Genomic DNA, 23,594 nt, shown 5'->3' on the forward strand with positions numbered 1-23,594 from the left:
TCATATATTCACACCTTTAGCGTAAACCTTGGTTGGTCAAAGTTAAACCAACAAAGCATTTAATGTGTTTTTGTGTATCCAGTGAAAACGCCAGGAATGCGGCGTCTGTATGCACTGACAGCCTGAGAGGATTCAAGCTAATCTCCAACTATTTTCTGAGAAACAACACATGCTCAAAACCTCCGTGTGTTTTGGCCTGCATTGCTGGTGCTTTCTAAAGGACAGTTTATAGCAGTTATCGGCTATAATGGAAAATCCTGCATATTAAATGATTGTACAAGTTCCCCTCATGGTCCCTATATTTTTTTGTAAGTGTATTGAGTAGCATATCACATGACATGCGAAGCGATAGATAGATAGATAGAGATAGAGATAGAGATAGAGATAGATAGATAGAGAGAGAGATAGATAGAGATATATACATAGATATATAGATATATATACACAGATATACATAGATATACATAGATATATACACACACATATATATAGATATATACACACACATATATATATATATAGATATATACACACACATATATATATATATAGATATATACACATACACACACACAAACACACACACACACACACACAATATGCTGTATATACATTTAGTTGCAAGGTCAATATTTTCCACTCTTATCTTGTTTGATGTGTCCAGACTGGACCAGCAGCCACAAACCAGTCCTGCAGATGATATGAAGAAGATAATGAGATGAAGATATTTTGTGCATTTTCATCACCAGTCGATGTGATAGATGGACTACATTCTCTACATACTCTTGTGTTGGGGGGCTTCTAGCTGGACCCCCCCCCCCCATTTCCAAAGGGGACAGGGACCCTCAGCTGTGAGGATTAGTTCCTGGTTGGTTTTGTTTATTATAACTGACAATTTTCAATGCTTTCTTTAGAAACAAAAAAAAAACCCGAATTCAAAGCCATTTTTTTCAAAGTGCTCTCAAAATAAAGTCATCAATTGTCATTATTCTGGTTGAATAACGTTGTGAAGATGATCGTTCTACTCCGAGCAGATTACCGTGGCAGTGGGGAGCAGCTGTCAGTGTGCAATCTGATCTGCTCTTGTCCATGTAGCGAGATCAAAGCTGTGAACGAGAGATGTTTTAAAGAACTGAACGTAGCCGGTGTGATGTCACCTGCTGGGTTGTGAACTGGAGTTCTGAAGCTTTTGACTTTTAAAGCTCCTTCCTTAACAACTGACAGCGCCAGATCATCCAGAATGAACCTAACCAGTTGCAGCTGATGCGTCTGACTGTGTACTGTATTGATTAGAGACTCTTAAAAGTGACGGTATGGAATTCTGTATCAATCATACAGCTACGTTTGATCTGCAGTTGTGTTCCCTAAACTCTTGTCAATACCAACAAGATGAATAAGCCCGGCAGGCTTTCTTCTTTCCATGACCCTTGACCTCTAATAAGAACAACATGGGCCTGATCAGAACTCTGGCGAAAACCGTTCCAACTGGAAACAATGACGGCAGGTATCTAATCAGCAGCTCTGAACTCGCATCCTAATTCGGTTGCAGGCCACTAAGGGGCTCTTTTATGCAACAAATCTATCAAAGCCTGTTTAGGATATCCTTTGCATCCTGCCTGTCATGCCACAAATCCTGGAATGAGCAGGGATCAAGTACATGGGGGAACGTCAGTAAATCAGGCTGAAGGAGAACAGGTAGTCATTACTCAGAGGAACAACTGTTTGTAGCCCATACGCACATACCTCTCGCCTTCCAGGACCCTCAGGCGGTCATCTATACCGCTGAGGAGCGACAGATCCCATACAACACATGACTGTCTCCACCCGGGCCAAGACGTTCACTGTCAACGCCTGACAAACACAGACATCTGCACAGCTGTAAATACCCTGTAATATACAACCAGAAACACCTCTGTGGACGTCTCAATTCCGCTCTCTCCTTCGCCTCCTCCCTCTGTCTCTCCTGTCACGGCGTTTGAGATCTTGATTCTGCCCTGGTGTTGCGGAGGTTTTGCCCTGGGACAGTTTTTATTGTGAAACACATTTGCAGAGTTGCATAAACTGAGACAAATATGCGGTTTGAAGAAAAACGGAGGCAGTTGGCATTGAAAGCAACATATTTGTGTGTTATTGCAATCTGGTCATTTGCGTGTGCCAGTCGGCGACTCTCACATTCCCGAACTTCGTTTCTGTGGAATATTTTGACGTTCCCTTCAAACCCTCAAAGACACTGAGCTGTGTTGCTGTGAGTGTGTTGCTCAGTCACACACAAACTCCACTGTGATCTGCCTGAAAAAGGAAGCCACTTTTTGCTAATTGGCCGGGTGTATTAACGTGTAGCGATGCAGCACCGCACCTCGCAGTACCTGAAGTTGATGTGGTCTTAATAAGTAGCCGCACACAGGAAAACCTCGCAATGGAGGAGTCAGCTGTTCAGATCCACTTCTGTGTGAAGCCTCTACGGGGGTCTTGAGGAGAATGACTTGCTCATTAGACCAATCACATCACATTAAGTACTTCCTTCCATATTTTTTTTTCTGTTTCCTTGATCCCTGCTGCTTCCGTCTGCCAGTCTATCGCGGCAAGTTATCATTACTCATTGGTTCATCTCCAGCCACATGTGAAGGTCAAGCCTGATGCACACTGGGTAACATAACATCTGACAACAGATTTTTTTAATGTGGAACGGGACTCTGGCGTCGTGCAAAATATAAGGTAGAGTCAATTAACTTTCTTTAATCTGTTAAAGTCACTGAGCGCCGTGACGTTGTTCAGTCGGAACATGAAATAGTGGACTTCAGAAATCACAGCCGCCTTGCGGTCACGCCATCATATGGATGAGCAGTACTCACATGATTTGACTGGTATGAAGACAGAAGAGGGGTAAACACCCGACTTCTGGATAAATCTCAATATAAAATGCATTTTTCTTTTTTCTTTTTTTTTTTGGCATTTGCAAACCGTCACTCGTCCTGCTCTCTCTCCCCTACATCTTTCTCTCTTTGTGAGACTCCTACTCCCCCAAACAAAACAAGCGCTCCTTTAGCTACTATCGTTCCCCTTAATTTCCCTGCGCAAAAGTTTGCTTTGAACTCTTTCTTCTGGAAACTCTTTTTGAATGAAACAAAAAAAACAACAACAACCGGCGAGCCTTTTGTAATATGTTGAACACATTGTAAATGGTAATTATTTCAACCAAAACATGTTAATCTCACTTGACCACAATAGTTTTCTTGCCTGAAGCTCAAGAAACAGAAACAGAAAAAGGAAAATACTTTTTTTTTAATCTGAAAAGTACAACAAAATCCAAGTCAAAAACTGTTGCTAGAACTCGAGACTTAAACCCAAGTTGTTGTTTGTTTGCCAGTCACCTACTGTACTTTGAAATATTGATTTGTTAGAGCACTTTGTTGCTATGTTTTTTTTTACACATGTATTCCTTGAGTTTTCCTGCTAGCAATGTACCAGAAAACATTCCAGGTGGAATTCTTTCAAGGCAAACTCCTCCCTTGTGCCTGTGTGTCCTCTTTGATTGCCTCTTTCCTCCTCTTACCGTGGCATGTGTGAAGACGTCTCAGTGCGTGAGATAAACTGCCATAAATATTATTGTTTTGCCTTTGGTTATTGGCTATTATTATCATTCATTTAATACACGCACTTGCATGAGGCAAGAGTGTTCCATGTTAATGAGTCAATGACACACAAAAAAAAAATTATCATAAAGATAAATTTGGAACAGACAAAAATGTGTGATTAATTGTGATTTACTATGGACGATCATGTGATCAGCTCAAGAAAATATCTGACAGCTCTTTTAAAAAGTGAACTACTTCTGTTTAACAATTACTTCCATATTTCCATGTTGATTTGATGAGTAGCATCTTGGAACATATCAGTGTTTTTTCCCCAGTCAAACCCTTCTCATAACCTCGTTCATTTTCTCCACCTCTCAAAATCCCATAATGCCGTTGGCTCTTTCCTCCTCATTTAAATCCAGATTTGGACCGAAGGGGAGAGTCGCTGAGGGACAGAGGGATGAGTGACACCTGCTTAACGCACTCGTCTTTCTTGCATCTTCTCTGTCTTTTTTAGAGGAATATGTAGTTTGTTCTTTGCAGCTGACTGATGAATAAACTATGGACATAGAGGAAGTGCTTCAAATATTTATTGTCTTTGTTACAAGACTCATGGAGAAATCACTGTGGAGGAACATAAAACGTGGAATTTCCTGACCTGCTGCTGGTCATATAGTTTATAGATGAAAAAAATCCAACCCAATATCATTTAAAACACCTTCTGATGTTCTACTCTCATGATCTACTGTTCTGATCATCTGGATTATATTTTCACTGCATGATAAATATGACTCAGCTTTTTCTCTGTGTTGCAGCTCTGGAATGCATGAACGTTCTATAAAAGTTCTGTATGTTTATCCTCGCTCTGAAACCACACTGAAGACCACTAAATCAGTTAAAAGAAAGAGGACTCCCATGACTCTGATTAGACCTCTCAAAAAAAAATGTCCTCCTATATCTAAGCATTGTGTATGATTATTATCTACATGATTACATAATCCCACTCACTCAGCTTGGCGTTGCATAATGATTGTTTTCATGCTCACGTCGCAGATGTTTATGCTTTTGCAGCTTTATCGGTTTATTGTAGGAAATATGTAACTCTTGGTAGGTTAGATCACATGCTTTCATGTTTCCTCCTGGAGCTACTTTTTCCCCTCGCTTTCTCTCATAAACAAACACACACACACACACACACACACACACACACACACACACACATTTTGAGTAAACAAGAGACCAGCTGGTCTTGAATCATCCTGACAAACAGCGCACAGGGACTTGTGTTGCTATATCAGGACTGACTCGGCTCACATTCTCAACCTGCTGTGGACTCAAAACTGCATGTAACTGCACATTTCATCATTTAATAGATTGATTTCTCACTGTTCTGCCTTTGTGTGCACGTGATTCAGGTCTCAGAGGCTCGAAGCAAATTTATTTAAATAATTTTCCAATGAAGATAACTGAACTTTTACATTACATACGAGTGGAACATTTGTACAAAAATACTATCAGCCCAAAACACAACAGGCTACTTGATTATCCTTATAGTTATACAGTACACGCTACTGTAATTAAACTACACTGAACATGCTGTGTCAGCTGTACATGTATATATATATTTACAGTCATTCAACATGAATGCATTGCAAATTGTTATGATTTATAAATACATACACATTCACTGTGCAATGGAGGACAATCCAGTACAACAGCTTCTGTCATGACTCCAACTTTATGCGGAGTTTGTAATTCTACCTTATGTTTATAACTCAGGTTATCGCGGCTGGTGCTGCGTTAACAGTCCACTGAAAGGTGTTTATTAATACTCTGACCATCTTATTTATGTAAATACGGCCAAAATACTAGAAAAATCTCAGTTCAACACCACTGCAAACCGCAAGATCAGTGATAAACGTAATGAAATCAATAATGTGCATTATTATCATTGCAAATGCAGAACTTAGGGCAGAAATGGTGTATTGGATCACATTGGCTTGTATAAGTGTACCGAAATGAAGCGTTTTCCCCAACATCATGAATTTTAATATCCTTTAAGCTCCACAAGTGAAATCTTTTTTGGGATTACAAGTCATGTTGTGATCCTGTTGCATTGTAACATCGTTGAAAGTAATTCAATATTTGATGTTTTGTTTAGTTTCATACGGATGAATGAGAGGAAAATGACATTCGTTGCATTGCTGGCATCCAAGATGTTTCTCTTCTGCATGAAAACTTCCGAACAAGAAGAAAATGATGTTTACCTTCTAAAACAGCTGAGATCCTGTCACATGGTCGACATAAAAGATGACACAAATTCATAAACAAACACCATTTTAAATGACTGTTTTATATACAGTGGTTTTGACCTGTATATGTAACTTGGCCTGACATATTCTCTGTAGATTTTCCTCGCTCATAGACTGATCCGTCATTGATTCTCGTCTCCTCCTCCATACCGCAGTATCACTTCTGCGATTAAACCAGCAACGTGAAGTCACTCCCCCCCTCTCTTTTCTCTGTGGTGCCTCCTGTTCCTGCTCTTCTTCATTTCTTGGATGTGTTTCCATTTGCCACCTCCTAATCCTCGTCCTCGCGCCCGCGACGGTCTCTTCTCCAGCCAGAGGGAGTCACAGTACTCCTCCAGCGAGTTGATGGGTGAGCTCATCAGTCTCAGGTAGTCTTTATAACGTTGACGGGATTCCCCAACATGGTGTCGCTCCGTCATGGGGCCCTCGCTGGGTCTGGGCTTTCCGTCCAGTTGTCCGTGTGTGAGAAGTTGCAGTGTGAGACGCAAGAGAGTGCGGGTGAAACGAGTGTGTTCTTGAGCAACGCAGTAATACACACCAGCATCGGAGGCGTGGAGGGTGCGAATTAAAAGACCTCGATCAGTGTTTACCACACGATCATCCAGCCCGACCTGTGAGGGGAAGACAACAGAATGTGGGGTTTTTTTTGGCACATGAACTAACTTCATCACAAAAAGTTGATGACTGGCTAACTGGCATACCATGGAACACAAGATATTGTCTTCGAACTGTCAAACTTCACAAAACGACTCCAACAAACGGTGTCTGTCTACACTTCAACAATCAATCAGCATGACTGCAGCCTGATTCCTCCCACCCACTGAACACACAAACATTTTCACACCTGATGTTTATCCAAGGTGTGTTAAACATGGTAATGACCCCTGAAACAGGAAGCACACTGAAATGGGTGTGGTGTCACCCCCAGTGTTGTCAGGGGTCAGGGGTCATAAAGTGGTGTGGACAGATCTTTAGATGCACGATGCGTGTAACCAGTGACCGTTGGAGGCAGAGTTTATGTGTTGAATCTGTAGTGCTTTCCCTGCTTTTCTGATGTTCCCCTACAACGTTTATGAAACTTATTTTCTCAAATTATGCTCTAGTTTTTTTTCGTAAGGATTACATTTTAGAGATCATCTCCAAGAATTGACGAAACAAATTTTAGTCAAGTTAGTCACAATATTATCTTCTGATCAGTCACAGGACTAATATACTAATAAGTTTTATTCTTTCGTGAGCGCGGTAAAACAAATACATGTGTAGTAATGGAAGACAGAAATACAACTGTTTCGAGGAATCTAAACTGTATGAACTTCTTATTGCAGATGATTTCTTAATGAGAAGTTACAGAGTAAAAAGTCTGCAGGAGTTCGTTACACTGGCATGCAGAGTTGAATTGCTGCATGTGAAAATGTGGACAAGCCTCAAATATTACGTATTTGCAAGTGATCCAGCATCAGACTGCTCCGAACACTCCATTTCCAACATTTTTTTCCCTCTGCTTTTGCAACAAGCTGCTTAATACACATTATAGAGCAATAAAAGAGCAATAATAGGTCCCTTTTAAGCTGTAAGTCTAAGTAGCGTGCACATTTTTATGGCCTCCTCCTTCTATTTTGCATCCACCATGATTCACCAGGTGGTATGGCTGCTGTCAGGACATAAAACAACACAGCTGTGTTCAGACAACAGGGAAAGACCATGAGTGTCTACGCTCATGCAGATGCTTCAAAAGCATACCCCACCCTCCCCAACCCCCCACCCCCACCCCCCACCTCACACTTGTTCGGACCCCACAGGAAATGTAACCGATATGAAAGCTAGAGGCCCAGGTGTAGACATCAGGCATCCCATATTTGTCTGTGCAGTTATTTTTCTGTATCCTTTTTTTGGATGTGAGTTTCTGTTCCTGTGTGTTCAAGTGTGTATGTTTCCTGGTCTGACACTGATGATGTGTCGTCCAGTCAGTTGCAGACCCACAAACTCCATAGCCTCTTTGAACCATGACCTTCGCTCACATTGGACTCACTGGTCTGTCTTCTATCACTGTCTGTACCATGTTTCCTGGCATACCTGATGGATACAGCAAAACACACTGAAAATCTATAATGACTTAAGACTTTTCTTGTTTTGTTTTTTTCAGGCCATCTGTAATTAAACTACAGTGCCAGATATATCAACTCACCCAGATGGCGTGCGTGCTTGTGTGTGGCAGTGTGGACGTGTGTATCTGGGTATGACTGATAAGTGATTAAGCCAATAAATGCAGATGCGATGCAGCTAAGTGTGCATGCATCTGGACTAAACTGCTGACAGACAGCTTTTAATGGCTGAATGACACAATCCACAACTGCGAGTGTGAACTTGTATTTCCCATGCCTTTAGTAAGTCTGTGCTTTCAGTTCATAAACACATGCATGGCGTTCAACGTCATCCGGGCTAATCTCATGACTAATTTTTGAATGCGCTGGTATTCTTGGCTCCAGGAGTTGAATGCACACCTTGGCGCAAACAGATGCACTTTGAAAAACCAAAATCTCACAAGTGCACATCTTTAATAGGTGAGCTTTACGAGGAGATAAGAGGAAGGAATGTGTTGGTTGAGGATGTCTCTATCAAAGTAAGAGCCAAAAAATGTGAGGAGAGAAACCCAAAATGGAAGCAACTGTGGCAAATCGTGAAGAAAAGACGAGTATGAGAAAACAAAACATACGGAGTAACGATCATGAATTGAAGGGGGGAAGTGAGGAGAGATTAATGTTGAAGTGATGAGAAGGGCGAGGGACAGGAGAGGAGAGGAGAGGGGGATGACATGCGTGTGTGTGTGTGTGTGTGTGGGGGGGGGGGGGGGGGTATAGAGAGTGAGAGGCTGAAATGAGCCAGAGACTTTCAGACATGACCTGCTACAACAACACATGCCCAGCTGCAGCGGAGGAATGAGTAAAACCTGGAAATAAGTTGGCATTGTTAAACCTTGATTTCTTTTTTCCATTTGGTTAAATGCCTGTAATAAGTCTGAAGACTTAAAAAAAAAAAAAAAAAACTAAAGTGGCAGAACCAGACTACAGACATCATTGCAGATGTTAAATGTCATCACGCTGAACACAGAATATGTGCATAACGTGGTTTAAGTCATTTCTTTCTGAAAAAAACACACGTTTCGTGGGGTTTGTTCACTGCAGAGCTTATTTTTTGGCCAAATCTGCACCCACGGCAATGCTAACATCCAGGGTTGTGTGAGGCACACTTTCTATCCAGACCCCCTAGTCGATTTATGTCCACTTTTTAATTGGAAATATATAATGCTATTGGGGTGCAAATTGTTACATATTATTCATACTACAAAAAGTCTTCACATGCTTGTCCCTCAAACCCCGTGGATTTATGTAAACAAGACTGTCTCTGACCTGATAAGATGGAGAAAATGGAGCGTTCCGACCTGCTGTAGCGTTACAAACCAGGGATCATGAATCTGAGAGCGGTCTATAAACTGAGAGTACAGTTTTACATATGGCTCTGCTTTTTTCTGATAATGGAAATCTACTATTTTATGCAAGTTTGGAGAAACTTTGATTGATCTGGAATTTGGCCCAGTCAGTGTTTGTGTTGACTTCTTCTTCTTATTTTATTTTTCAGCCAAATGAATAAAATCATTGCTGCCTCCTGCTGGTTAAAATATGATTTTTTTCCCCCTCCCAAATAAAAACATTGTAGGAGTTTATTTGCATATAGAGCAGGATAAGTAGGATCCATGTGGAGATGCACTGGAACGCCAGATGTGAACTCGGATACGTGGAGCTGTCAGATCACACATTAATGAAGAATTGTCTTAGTTCGCGTGAGGATCACTAAGTACTTTTTCAAGACTCATATTGAGTCTGCGAGAGCTTTTGTCCTCTTTGAAGAAAAGAACCCCAATGATGTCATCAGTATCGTTGGTGGCTGGTAAAGAGAGAGGAGGAGAACAAAGGGAAAGAACAAAAGCGGCAGTGACAGTGAAGTCGTCTCTGACTGCAGGAATACGGAAATCATTAAACCTTATGGCTATTTGATTGTCCTTTAAGCAACTCACACGAACAAGAAGCTGAAAAAAATCAAGCAATGTAAAACGCAGACAACTTTTTCCGTCATGCAAACGACGGAAAAAGTTGTCTGCGTTTTACATTGCTTTTTACATTTCCCGTGTTGAGCTCAAGCTTTGTGATGCTCACTACTTTTGCGCTGACAGACCAACTGCCAGATCTGAATTAAAAACGCCAAACACCTCGGGAATTTTCATTTGGTTTGAGCACGGTGGTGTCGCATTTAAATAATCTGACCAACAGGAGAAAAATAACCATGTAAACACTTAATCTGGTCATTTCTGTAGTTCGACTAAATATACTGTTTTCACCAATGCTCGCCACATGTGGATTTAACACAAGGTGACGCAACTGAGTTTTCAGGAGAATCAGATGTAGAAGAGGAGTTGTCTGTAGTGACGAGAAGATAAAATAGGATGAATGTTTGAACGCCTCAACGCTTGTGAGGCTCAGTTGTTCAAGCAAGAGTGTGAAAGAAATCAGTGAAGCTGCAATTCACCAAACATTCAACCAGATAAAGAACCGTTGGACGTGTTTGAAGATGTTCTACTGCAACGTTGAAAGTCCGAAGTGTAAAACTGGTTCTCACTCAGTTACTAGGTACGGCGTGGGATGTCACGCTGGACCATAACATGCCTGAGGCTCCTGGGGACAGCAGCACTACAGGTGACATTACATCCAGTTATAACAACTTCCACTAACAGCATCTTTCTCTTCCTCTTGTGCTATATTTTGGGCAGATTTGATGATTCATGAGCAGCACGGTGGTGCAGTGGTTAGCACTGTCGCCTCACAGCAAGAGGGTTCCCAGGTTCCTCCTGTCTGGAGCACGGGATCTTTCTGTGTGGAGTTTGCATGTTTTCCCTTTGCCTGCGTGGGTTCTCTCTGGGACTAGAGGGGACGAGGCTGATTGATACTCTAAATTGACCGTAGGCATGGCTGTGAGTGTGAATGGTTGTCTGAATGTGTTGGCCCTGCGATGGACTGGTGACCCATCCAGGGTGAACCCCACCTCTCACCTGAAGTTCTGCAGGGATAGGCTCCAGCCCCCCTGGCAATCCTTAACAGGATAAGTGGTAGAAAATGGATGGATGATTCAGGACAGGCTGAACCACTTTGCGAGTGTCAAAAAGTTATATTCCGATTAAATGTCTTGAGGTGGGTGTGTATGTGTGTTATGGGGGGGGGGGGGGGGTGGACTCCTACATGCAGCTCTTTATCACTTTGTCTGGGGTACAATAGGTCACATATCATTGCATGCTTACACACACAAACACAGAAAACACCCCATTGTGTTCATTACCCCAAAACACATGGCTGTCCGTAGGGATCACTCTGTTGTGATTTCCGCTGTAGGGGATAATAAAGGAGCGTATGTGTACACACACACACACACACACACACACACAAAGCAAAACACAAGGCTTTCTGCTGCGTGAGCCCATAAAGGAACACATGGGTTTTTTTAGTGGCCCTTGCACCTGTCTGTATGTTTACATTGACCCCTGAAAGCAGGGACATGGGACCACTTGTGGAAGTAAATACGTGCAGTGGGACGTGTGGGAGTGGGTTGACTGGTAATGGCTGGGGGAAGGTTAGTGTGTTGGGATAGGGGAGGTGAGAGATGCTTATTCAGCAAATCTCTGCTGTTGGAGTGTCATCATCACTGCGTGCTTTCACCCACCGTCCTGTCAAACGCCATCTGAGGCCATTCTGACGAAACCTTTGATTTTACCTGTAAGAGTTCTCCTAAACAGAACTAAACCTTCCAATCAATGTCTTTCCCGTTAAAAGTTCTTCACAGAGCTGCTAGGACTGAATCTTAATTGCAATAAATACACAAAGAAAGGGGCGGGGTTGACCCTGTTGCCGTGGACGACGTCACGTTAGTACTAGGCAATCCAACATTCCTACATTCAAATTTTCAAATTTCAACCACATTTCCTACAGCTGGTGCATGGTCAACTCAACACTGTCGAAAGATGCACCTTGTCGCCATGTTCCGATAACATTTTAAGGTAAACATTGATTAAATAATGCTAAATATCAGCAGCCTTTTCTATGACTGTATCTTGTTAAAGAAAAAAAAAAACGCTAATACACAAGAACAAGCAGCTTTTTAAAATCCTGATGTGGATTCTAAGCACAGCTGATAAGACGTGTGATGAAAGACTGAACATAAGAGTAACTCTTCCTTCTTGCACAACTGATAAATTAGACGCAAGAACGTCATTAAAGGAACATTTGGACCTGAAATAACATCAAAAGGTTTGAGATTAAGGCGATACCTGTTTTACACCACTGCCTGCAGCAGATGATTCTTTGTGGTCGTGAGTTTCTCCTAAATCAGCAAGTTGGCCTTCAGACGTCCTGTACATACCGGCACTGGTCGTACAAATATGAAGTAAATGTAGTAATACCGTGTTAAACAGTTTTGCCAAATTTGAGCCTCTCTGCTTCCATCACTTTTAAACTTAGATTTGTATGAGAATTTTTAGCGTCAGTGTATCTATTTGTTTATCTCAAAATGTCTGTCCAGGAAATTTCCGTTGAATAGCCTCCAGTGATGGAAGAGGGGTTGCATTCCAATACTCAAATGTACTTGGCTTCCCTGTGTATTTTTTTTTTTTTTAAGGGTGGGGCGGGGGGGTCATCTGTCATTACTCTCCCATCCCCAGGCCGGGCCTGAGTCTGGTTTAAGTCATCCCTTAGCTACCTCCAAGACGGAGGAGCTACAGAACATTTCTGAAAGCTCAGGACACTCATAAACATCAAAAGTGTGAGGAACTAGTGGGATCCTCATGGCTCCCTCATTACCTATAACTACACGACCAATGGGACTCTTTGATATTCATCCCATCATGAGAGCTGTGATTTGTGTCATCAGAGTCCAGACTCTGTTATTATCTTCCCAAGAGGTGCAGCAATGAGATTGATGGCACCAATAGTGACTGATGGTGTCAGTACTCCATACCTCAGACCAGTCATGTTGAAGACAAACTAAGTATTTGATGCGTCTGAGTGCTTTGAAGAACTCAGGTAAGACTTTAACGTCTGTCCTGGACCTGTAATTTCCCTCAAACTTAAAAAAACCAACAAAAAAAAAGTGAAAAAACTTGACCTCAGCAGTAAAAACATGTTCACCTTCAGACTTAAGGAGTTAATTAGAAGAAGAAAGAGAAGAGGTGAGCTGGAGTGTGTGTGTGTGTGTGTGTGTGTGTGTGTGTGTGTGTGTGTGTGTGTGCGTGCGCGCGTTTAGATCAGTGAACTCTCTGACCTCCTCCCTGCGTTCAGAACCGGCTCTCTGGATGAACCACTTGATCTGAGCCTGCTGAGATTTGGGGATACACTCCAGGAAGGTGGAGTTGCTCTGTACCCCAAAGAGAACCTTCTCCTCCACCCATCCCCCAGCAAGACCTGAAGAAAAAACAAAACATTTATCTTTGAAAAACTGTACAATGCAGCTTTTGACTACATAAGTGAAGAATTATGTCCACATACTGTCATCTGCATCCCAGCACTGACTAGCAGGGTCTCCGTGCTTGATGTCCTGCCTCCTGGCTCTCCTACAGAACCAACGCACACGTTTAACCCATGATGGTGACACAAAGTACTGAGATAATATAAAACCTTTACAATCTGACACCAAAAACCTCAGGACCAAACGCCAGTCACTTTAAGTCATTGTCTTTTTCTGATGTCCCAAAGATTCTTATGGATTAACAAGCCGGCATTGATAGAATTTTTGGCATTTTACATAAGTTAAATCCCTTTAAGTGTCTTTTTTTTTTTTTAAGTGAAAATGGGGAGACAAAAGAACAAAAAGGAAAAATTACAGAATCTGTTGATAAAAACAGCCCACATCAAAATACACAAATCAGTGATATTAACCTGCGTGAAGGATGACTTTGGTTCTGTTAGTTTTTTCAGTGTCTTTTAGCAACATGACACAAAAACTAAAGGACCAATTAGCTTTAAAATGACTGGGGACCTGGTGCATAAAGCATGAAGGCAGATCTCAGTATTGATCCAGATTTATTGATTTTCTCATGGTCTTTAACAACATTGTGAGATCAACCACACGTGATCCTGCAGATGTGGATTAATCGTTTCATTTGGTGGAGCGCAATTTCTTTCTTTTCATCAATTTCTCAGGAAACTATTTTCATCAGAAACATTCGTTAATAAGGATTTAATGATTTGGATCATGATTAATGTTGAATCAGATAAATGTAGTAAAAAATGACCACAGATGATCAGAGAGAACATCACACTCTCATCTAGGCTAATGTTCTTACGCCTGCTTATACGAACTCATATTTCATTGAATTTTCTTTACATCTCTGCTTCTGTTTTGACTTTCACACTCATGCCCTAAATTGCAAAGCCCTCTCACCAAGTGATGTGTATCCTAAAATGCCAAACATGTGAGTGTTGCATGACAGTGACCTCCAGCAACAGTTTGTCCAAACCCGGTATGAATGTGATTTAGGATGACATCTTATTACTGGTAACCCTATACTGTTTCGCTGGGTGTAAACTGAAATGCATAACAAACATTCTTAAGGCATTTTGTCTCTTTTCAGGACATTTTCAGGTCAAGCTCTACATACGAGTGCAGAAAGCCGTATGTGTGGATATATTTCTAAAAAATTAAAAAAAAAAAAAAAAAAAGGCCCACCTCATCGGCTGGGCAGGCGGATAATTGTTATTTTATCTCCTTTTTTTCCCGTCACAAAAGTGATAGTAAACGTTCAAAAAATAAGTGGTGTGTCATGTGACTTTCTAGGGTTTCTTCAAATCCACCTCCCGTCAGCCCCGTGTGGTGGGACATCTGTAGCCTACACTTTCAAGGAGCCCTCCAGACCAAAAGCTGAGGCTCCATTTTTCCACAAGCCATAACAGCATCCCCACTGGCATACAAAAAATATGTCACCGTGACCCCTAACTGTAGGGTACAAACTCTATAGAGCCTAGTTTTGTGCACGCAAGTGCACAACAGGAAGGAAAACACACACACACACACACACACAGAGTCTAAACCTCAAGAACTACACTCCAGAGAAGTGGAATGACAATCGCATTAATCAGCTGAGGAATAGCGTCTCTAATGACTCAGCACTCAGATGGACTAATATCCATGCAAAAATGCTGAAGCAGTGAGGAGAACTAAAATAGGAAACATATTTAGTCCTGAACTCTCTCTGACAAGTCCACAATAAAGAACCGGCCTCAGGAACACAGATTTCCCACCGTGGAGAAGTAGGGCGACTTTTAAACAAGTTCAAAGCTGTTTAAAGATTCATTTCCGTTCATCTACATGCGTTCATGGTGCGTTTTGTCTCATCTAATCCAGTAAGACAGTGTGTGCTAAATATCATATATCAGAGCACGTGTCACGTAAATACCTCTTGGATGCAGGGATGTACCGTGAACACGTATGTCCATCCCAGGCACAGTAGGGGTCTCGTGCCAGGCAGCATTCGGCGCAAGCTTGACCGTATAGATGACATCGACTGAGTGACACCTGGGCGAGCCCCTCACGTGACCCCGCATACAGCTGTTGCTATGGTGACACACAAACTTCAACTTTAGGGGAGGTAAATGTGAAGATTTCAAAATGAACCATCGTACGGAAATTCATTTGAAGTGTAAAAAATATCAAATGACAACAACAGAAGCTCACTTATTTACATAAAACTGCAGGTATTTTACACTACTTTGATGTTAAAAAATAAATTAAACTAAGATTGTGTGTAAAGGGATTTGATGCCAAAACATGAACAACAAACAAAAAAGACGGTTTGCAAACTGCCATTAACAAAATAATAAATTCAACGATTCTACACAAACATTACCACGTATCAGCTTCTGACAAAAACAAGCACGATTTAAAAGTACAATAAGAATGTGATAACATATAAATATTAAAGAAAAATGTTGAATGTTAGCTTTAATAATGTTAGTTTCTATAAGGGCAACAGTTATGTGCAGTATTTATTTATCTTTGGACTTTTCAGAAATGTGTTACTTAACGCGTATTAGAATGGATACTTTTTGAACCTGTGGGAAAAAAAAGCCATCATTGTGCGATAGCTTTGTTTTTGTAGTTGTTTCTGATGGTCTTTGTCATGTAAATTCCTTAATAAAACTTACAAGGGAAAAACTAAATGCGTTTGCTTGTAAATTGTGTTTTGCACTGTAAACCCGCTGTGTTCGTCTGAGAGTTATAAGGCATTTGTAAACTGAGTTATGTGCTCATTATATTGTGGCATGAAATTAGCTCCGTACAACACGGTATGGCTGGATGTCAAAGTATTTTAACCATTCAGCTCATTTAAATTCTCAACATGACCACCTGGGAAAAAACAAAAAAACAACCCACACACGCTGAGAATTTCTCTGCGTGAGGAATTTAAAAAAAAATGTATTTCTGAGGTTGTGTTCTGACTTGTCTAAAGTTAAAGAGATTCCTGCACAGAACTTTCACCCTATGAAAACACAGGAAAGTATGCACATACAGACACACACATGCGCGCACACACAAGTCAAATGCTGCTGGAGATTAGGATTGAAATGTGTACTGACACCCCTGACCCCTAGATAATGAGGCAGAAGAGGGAGAGAGGGCCAGGAAGAAACTGAGAGGGCTAAAGAGAGAAAGGAAAATAGAATACCAGAATGAAATGGGGGCAAAAAAAAAAAAATGTCCTGAGAGGGCATTTCCTGTTTTGCAGAAGGTGTGAGTAAGCAGGGAAACGTGCATGCTTGAGGAGGGGCTTCGTTTTCATTCTTTTGTGGTACCCAACAAAACAAAAAAATCAATAATACTTCAACCTGAGTGGGTGTAATTAAACACTGAAAAGCACCTTACTGGCTGTTGTGCATTGATACCCTATTGCTACGAACACCAATCATGTTTTCAATGAAGATGGCATGAATGAAGGCAGAAAGCAGAAGGAAACAGTAAAGGGTTTTAAATTAAAGAGATTGATGAGGTCATACCTGTTTAGAGGATATCTCCAGACTGAGAACGGGAGTGGGAACCTGAAAAAAGCAAAACAAATACATTTTACCAACTCAACAAACACTCACACGCTTCTGGAACATTTTCTTAGCAAAGCGAAGCGATTCTGTTGATAACTCGTGTAAAAGAAAAGAGCAATGCAGGGTTTTTATACCAGATGGTTGATGAATATTTAATTATTTTTGATTCATTTACAATCCAAATCTGGGCAAATGTAGAAAACTTGTCATCATCTACCAAAGAAAGTATCCCTGTAATATTTGCAGTGTGTAGTTGTGTTGCACGTCAAACCTGGAAGACTTGCAGCTCCTCAAGAACAACTTCCTCTGTTGACCAGTTGTCTTGGGTGATGCTCACCACCTTCAGAATTGTTCCAACATCTACAGCCAGAAAATTGTTTTAGTTCATGGCGTGAATCTGCTCAGACCACCAGGACTGCCTGACGACTTGTGTTGATGTAGTGCCCTCTAGAGGCCAGCTGAGAGAAAGCAGGTGTTCAGACTCACCTGTTCCAAGGAAAATGACTTCATATTGTCCATCTTCTGCTAAAACTCTGTCCACCACAATCTTAGTCAGGGTGTAGTCCACCCGGACACGTGTGAACACGGGTCTGCCAGTCAGAGGGTAGACGGAGCGGTGCATCAGAGGGTGGAAACGGATGAAACTGACAACCTCATCTGGGAAGTCTTTGGTGGTCTTGATCCTTGGATCATATGTTTTGCTGGGACACTAGAGTGTGAGAGAACATATGCTGATTTTATGTAAAATTCCACTGCATGATTGTGATAAGTCACTTCTGTCCCTCAAACAAATGGACCGCTTGCTCCTCATAACATTCTAGAGAAACATGTCTCCCTCAAGTGGCCATATGATGAATAGCAGGATTCAAAGCACATCTGGAACATATGTTTATTATTTGTGCCATCCCCCACTTCTCTGGATATATCTTCAGTCTAAAAAAAGTGACTCATCTGTACACCTGAAGCTTATAGTAACTCCTCCATACATCACCAGGCCCCTGATTAAACAAAATGAATCTGATCAACATGTAAAGTAAGCTGACCAAAGCCAAGGTTATGTCATACGTCATGGGGTTGCAGATCCAGATGTGACTATGCATACCCTACAGCATTTTGAACATTTCACCCTCCACCCATGTGCTCTTTCCTATGAGGCAAAGTTTATTATTCTGCAATTAGAAAGTAAATTGAAATTTTTCATGCACTTCTCTGAAAAGAAAATAATCTTCAGCTCAGAGTGACTAAATAAGAGTTTTCTGTTTGACGCGCTGCCAATCTGTGCATGGTGTCCTACGCACCGTTCCAGGACGGGGGTAAGGTATCCTCCCCTCGTACTCAACCCATCGGTGGTCAGGGCCTTCCTTGTGGGCGTAAGGTCCATTAAACACAGCCCTAATATCTGCCATGCTGTACACACACACAGCTGAGCCACGGAAGATAGAGCTAAGGGAGACAAAACACCGGGATAAAGGTGGTGTAAGGGGTGGGGGTCACAGGTGGTGTTGATGTTGGTGGGATGAAGAGTGAGAATACCTGGAGGTGGTGAAGACCGCATACACTACAGGGTTTTTGTCATCTCTGGTGGGAAGAATGAAGATGTCCTCTACAACAAAGAAGAAACACACAGAAAGACTGCCTTTTTTTTTCTATTCATCATCGAAGAGCTCTTCTTTCACTTTTGATTGGAGACACTTACGAAGCTCATCAAAGTGTGTGTCCACTCCGTCCGGTCCAGGAATAGAACACACAAGTCTTGCTTTGAGGAACGTGGTCCATTTATTGGTCAAACTCCTCAGCCCACCCACGTCATTCTGGAACACAAGTTCAAACAGTCTAGCGAAACCACCCACAGCTGTTCAACTTGGACAACTGCAGTTAATAACTCACATTAAAATCCAACCGTAATCTATCTAACAGAGTGAACAGCCTGGCTCCTGACTCCTGCTCTAATTAGATAAATATACAGGTGAACAACATGCCGTTTGTATGGAATCTGATTATTTGAAGAACTTCATGTTAATTGAATGGCAGACATGAGTAATTGAAAAGAGAGGGAACGCAAAGAAAGAGGGGAAAAATAGAAATGCAGCTTGTACAGAGACAGTATAAAAACCAAATATAGCTGCTGATTAATAAGTTTTATCTTTAGCATATGAATTGCTGGTTCAAGTACCGACCTTTGATCAAGCTGTGGTTCAAGCCTTCAGGTATGTAATACACACAAGACGTCCCCATTAAACCCGGCCGCTTCCCGAACTATGTGGTACTCCATAGGAGCGGTCCTTACGGCTGAATACGCACTCTTGTGTTCAAGAGACCAAAAAAATGTAAGCACTTAATGAGGATGTTTAACAATGGTGATAATCTTCAAAGAAGAGAAGTGCACTCATTCCCTTTAAAATACAGAAACACACACACACAAAACAGAGTGAACGATGGACAGAAACACAAAGAACACAAGAGAGAGAGAGAGCGAGAGAGAGAGAAAAGGAAAACGAGAGAGGATTGTAATCCAGAAGAATCTCCTTCAAGTCGGTCTTGCAGCTTGCTCTCAAGTCATAAATACACTGGAAGCGCTTCTCTAAGAATGTAGTAACAGACCTCCGAATGCTACGAGCAAACTGCCGTAGGCGCTCGTCCCACTTAACTATAACTGATCCCCTCTCATCAATCTGTCTGGCCTCTGCTCTCAACCAGCTGGTTCCTATTGTGTGTTTGGAGGTTCTCACTGTTTGCCACTCGGCTGCCAAACGGATGTATTCTGACAATACCATGCGCCAGCTTCCGCTTTGTTAACCAACAACTTGCATCACCGCCGGGAAAAGGAAAAAACTTTGGAAACGTTTCAAAAAGAGAGTTTAGAATTTTAGAGCCTTTCAGTCGCTGGTTTGAAGCAAATGTCTGAAACTATGCAATGCCTCTTGCTGTCAAAGTTGACAGTTTAGGCATAGTTGCACAAGGCTTTAATGAACATCTACTGAGGAAAAATGGAGAGGATTTATACGCAGTCGGGAAGTTCAATGTGGTCTTTGATGCCACCTTTTATCAGCCATATTGCATAATCAAAGACAAAATTTGGTAAAACCTGGGAGGCCATCAGCTACATCAGAGCTTATTTGAAAAAAGTTTCTATAGTCTTTTTTTTTTTTTGGATAAACCTTTGTCATTGTGCTTAGTTTTTTTTCTAATCTGCTGTTTACATCACCTTTTCTAATATAACACTTCAAATTGATTCTTCAAAATATGTTGACTAACAATATAGTGGGAGCTTCTCCCAACTACATTCACCGAAACAACAATCCTGGCAGCAGCAGCACTTTGAATGTTTTGTCAGGACAGCACGAAGGGATTCAAATCATGATTTACTGCCTCTGACAGCAGCAACTCTCTGACTCTTTCAGTGGACTACAAAAGTATCCTGAAGGCCTCTTTGTATGGGACATAACACACTTGTGTAGGAGCTGTGCTCCTTATCTGATCAGATAGCAGCAGGAGTTACGGCTCCTTCATACTCTACTGTCAGAGCTCCTACTGTCTCTCTCCCCGGGGTCCACCATCTTCCTCTTTCATCACCTGCTAGATCATGAATGGTCATGTATAGAAGTCTGTGTTGAGATCCCCTGCACCCTCACCCCTGTACCCCCCACTTTTCACGCCACTCTTGTGTAATATCTCACCTTGCACACACGAGCCACGCGGGACAGGATGCTCTTGTCGTTGCCTTCCCATGACACCTCGCGGAAGAAAAAGTAGATCTTATCATCATCTGGATTGTAGGTGTCGGCGATGGGGTGAGCAGATATAAACCTGGCCTCTAAAGACACGCAGGGAGAGGAAAGGAGAGTGTTAAAATATGTCAGGTAATAGCTTAGCCGTGTGACACGGCCTTGGGGTGGCATTAGTGTTACACTTAGAACGCGAAATGTTTACAATCTCACTCTTTTACAACACAGACGTCTGATTTATGTTGTTTCTACTCAATAAGCTTAAGCTCGGACCAAACATGAATCTAAAACCTGTCATGTAGTTTGCTACATGGACAAATTTAGTGTTAGACAGAATATTTAAGTTACTTTAAAAGCAGTTTTGTTTACCTCTCTATGATTTTCAGCCTGTCTGACAGTGAGGCGGCAGTGTTGGAGAGAGATAATCCTGTAATTGGAACACCCAGGCTCAAAAATCTAACCAGCTAACGTCTCAGAGTACAGTCAAAGAGCTCCTTTTAGTTAAAGCAGCAATGAAAATACTTAGATCATATTCTGCATTCAAAACTGTACTTAGAAAAACAAAAAGCTCCTTACACAACAATGACTTTCTGTATTATCGTCTTCTGCAGTCATGTGTCTTGTACTCACCCTCTTTTATGTCTTTCTTTATGGTTTGGTTTCCCAAAACCTCTTAATGTAAAAATATGCAAATCTTCAATTTTACAAAAATAACACCTGTATCAAAAAGCTCTGACATAATCATGAGTCATCAATAAAGACGTGCTTTAAACTAAAAGGTAAAGAAGCTAACAAGACGTGTGACAGTAAAGAAAAATCCCATTATTTCAGTGCCCTGGGGCGCTTGTTACCAAACTGTTGCTTCGTAAACATCCAGCTGTTGGATTGTTTATCTGGTAACATCTTGACTTCACAGCTTTTTGAGGAAAAAATGTAGTTTGATCTGGATTTTTTTTTCTTAATGCGACCAGAATGGATGCTTTGTACTGTAAAATAACACAGAATATAAACTAACTTCAGGAATGGGACATGCAGGATCACTGGAGTTCCTCAGTTTTTGATAGTTAAATGAAAAGTTGTCACTCCCTGAAATGAGTCTTATTCTAACTGTAGACCAAACTGACTTCAGGGACACATTGTAAATGAAGAAAATGGTAAAGGAGTCACTTCAGCTTCACCTGAATTATATGCATTTTTTATATTCAGAACAAAATTGAGGGGAAAAAAAGATAGATTCTGAGGTTTTTGTCATTTCACCGTTCATGGATATTGTGGAATTTGTCTGCACTGAATTGAGAACATGAACAGATACATGTATAAATATAAAGGTGTGTAAAATATCAAACTGCGTTTGGGTTTTGATTTTATCTTGGTAGAAGTGATTAGGAACACCTATGAATCGGTCAATCTGACTCAAGGCAGGACACTCATTGTATTAACATTAACATTACAATATTAGCACTCATAACTTTATGTTCACTATTTTTGCAGCTGTTTTTATTCTTGAGGCCAATACATCACACACTCACACGCACACACACACACACACACACGCTTGCAGTGTTAGCTGTCTTGGCCCGTTGATGCTGAACAGACATCAGAGTGTTGCCAACTACTGTCAGTGGAATGCAGCTAAGAACTGATCTAAAAGTCATTAAATGTCACTAAATGATGGCATGCACTAATAGGCTTTAGTCAAATGACAGTATGTGCCATGCAACAATAGAAATGTCTCCAGCTGTGGAAATTTGCCAATTACACAATGTTCTGGGAGGACTATGACACAAATTAGGATCCTCACAAATCCTGCTCCCTGTCAAGGTGGAGCAGACAAACAAGGAGGAGGAGAGCCAGAGAAGTCCTCCCAACAAACTAGACGGAGGGAGAGAAACTTGTTCGGCAGTTGTTTTTGCTTGCATAGAATCATAAAGTCCCGATTCAAATAAAATGTATATGTCACCGAGCACGAATAATTTGCATATTTTTCATGCCATCACATGATCTTTGCAGTCTGCCTGCCTTTGGTTGCTTCTCTCCCCGACTCTGTGCACACATATTCTTTGACACAACTGAGTTCCTAAGAAAACTATTCTCAATTCCATATATTTATTATGTTTTGTCGTCATACGACGGGACAGATGCCACACGGTCTGACAAAAACACACATAGTTTAAAAAGATGGCGGCTGTGCTTTGATTTCAGCTTTATTTGCTTGAAAATGGTCACTTGGGGAGGAAGTCACACGTGACAGAATATCTTCCTCTCACTCAGCACAGCATCCTTCTGAGTAACAAACCTCAAAGTGCACTTGCACAGCTCATTCACGTTTATATGTCAGCCACTGAACATGCAGTTCTACAGAGTGAATGGAGAAGATACAGACAGAGGCGTGTGCGTGTGTATAATTTGCAGGGCAACTCTCTCCTTTAAAGGTAGCTGAGGTTAGTCCAAAATATCTATAGATTTACTGCGGAGAAAAAAGGCTCTGAAACACTTGAGCTAGTGGATTTACAGCTCTTTATAGCTGCTTTAATTACTATCATTTATACCTAAAGCTTTCTGGACGGATATGCGGTGAATTCCTAAATTAAATGCCGTAAGTAATTCGTCATTCAGATGGATAGCGTTAATAGAAATGTACCGCTAGAACGTAATGTGGGAAACCGTAGTCGGGAAAAGTAGTTGCCATCCGTGTCCTGATTCAGAGGGGAACTATTCCAAAGGCTTGAGTGTTGCAGTGACATTACATCAACATTAGCTCAACTCTCGAAGCTGAGCCAACCACCCTAGAGTGATTCCCCCGACTGGAATAGTTTAATGTATGACTGACGAATACGCTCAACAGAAGGTCAT

General features: G+C 41.4%; 1 protein-coding gene across 1 annotated transcript in view; it reads right to left on the reverse strand.

Annotated features, from left to right (window-relative positions):
• Positions 1 to 4,421: 4,421 nt before the first annotated feature.
• Positions 4,422 to 23,594, reverse strand: part of sema3d (sema domain, immunoglobulin domain (Ig), short basic domain, secreted, (semaphorin) 3D) — a 36,658-nt gene continuing 17,485 nt past the window's right edge. The window contains exons 8-18 of the mRNA XM_086208864.1: positions 20,694 to 20,830; positions 18,713 to 18,827; positions 18,550 to 18,619; positions 18,315 to 18,459; positions 17,503 to 17,725; positions 17,288 to 17,376; positions 16,975 to 17,016; positions 15,378 to 15,535; positions 13,471 to 13,535; positions 13,247 to 13,386; positions 4,422 to 6,498 (exon numbers count right to left, since the gene is read on the reverse strand). Coding sequence (XP_086064990.1) covers positions 6,076 to 6,498; positions 13,247 to 13,386; positions 13,471 to 13,535; positions 15,378 to 15,535; positions 16,975 to 17,016; positions 17,288 to 17,376; positions 17,503 to 17,725; positions 18,315 to 18,459; positions 18,550 to 18,619; positions 18,713 to 18,827; positions 20,694 to 20,830 — 1,607 coding nt within the window. The 3' untranslated portion in view covers positions 4,422 to 6,075. The remainder of the gene's footprint in view (positions 6,499 to 13,246; positions 13,387 to 13,470; positions 13,536 to 15,377; positions 15,536 to 16,974; positions 17,017 to 17,287; positions 17,377 to 17,502; positions 17,726 to 18,314; positions 18,460 to 18,549; positions 18,620 to 18,712; positions 18,828 to 20,693; positions 20,831 to 23,594) is intronic.

Source organism: Aulostomus chinensis, chromosome 7 (assembly GCF_037954235.1).
Source record: "Aulostomus chinensis isolate RoL2024-O1b breed Wild chromosome 7, RoL_Achi_v1.0, whole genome shotgun sequence".
Lineage (NCBI taxonomy): Eukaryota > Metazoa > Chordata > Actinopteri > Syngnathiformes > Aulostomidae > Aulostomus > Aulostomus chinensis.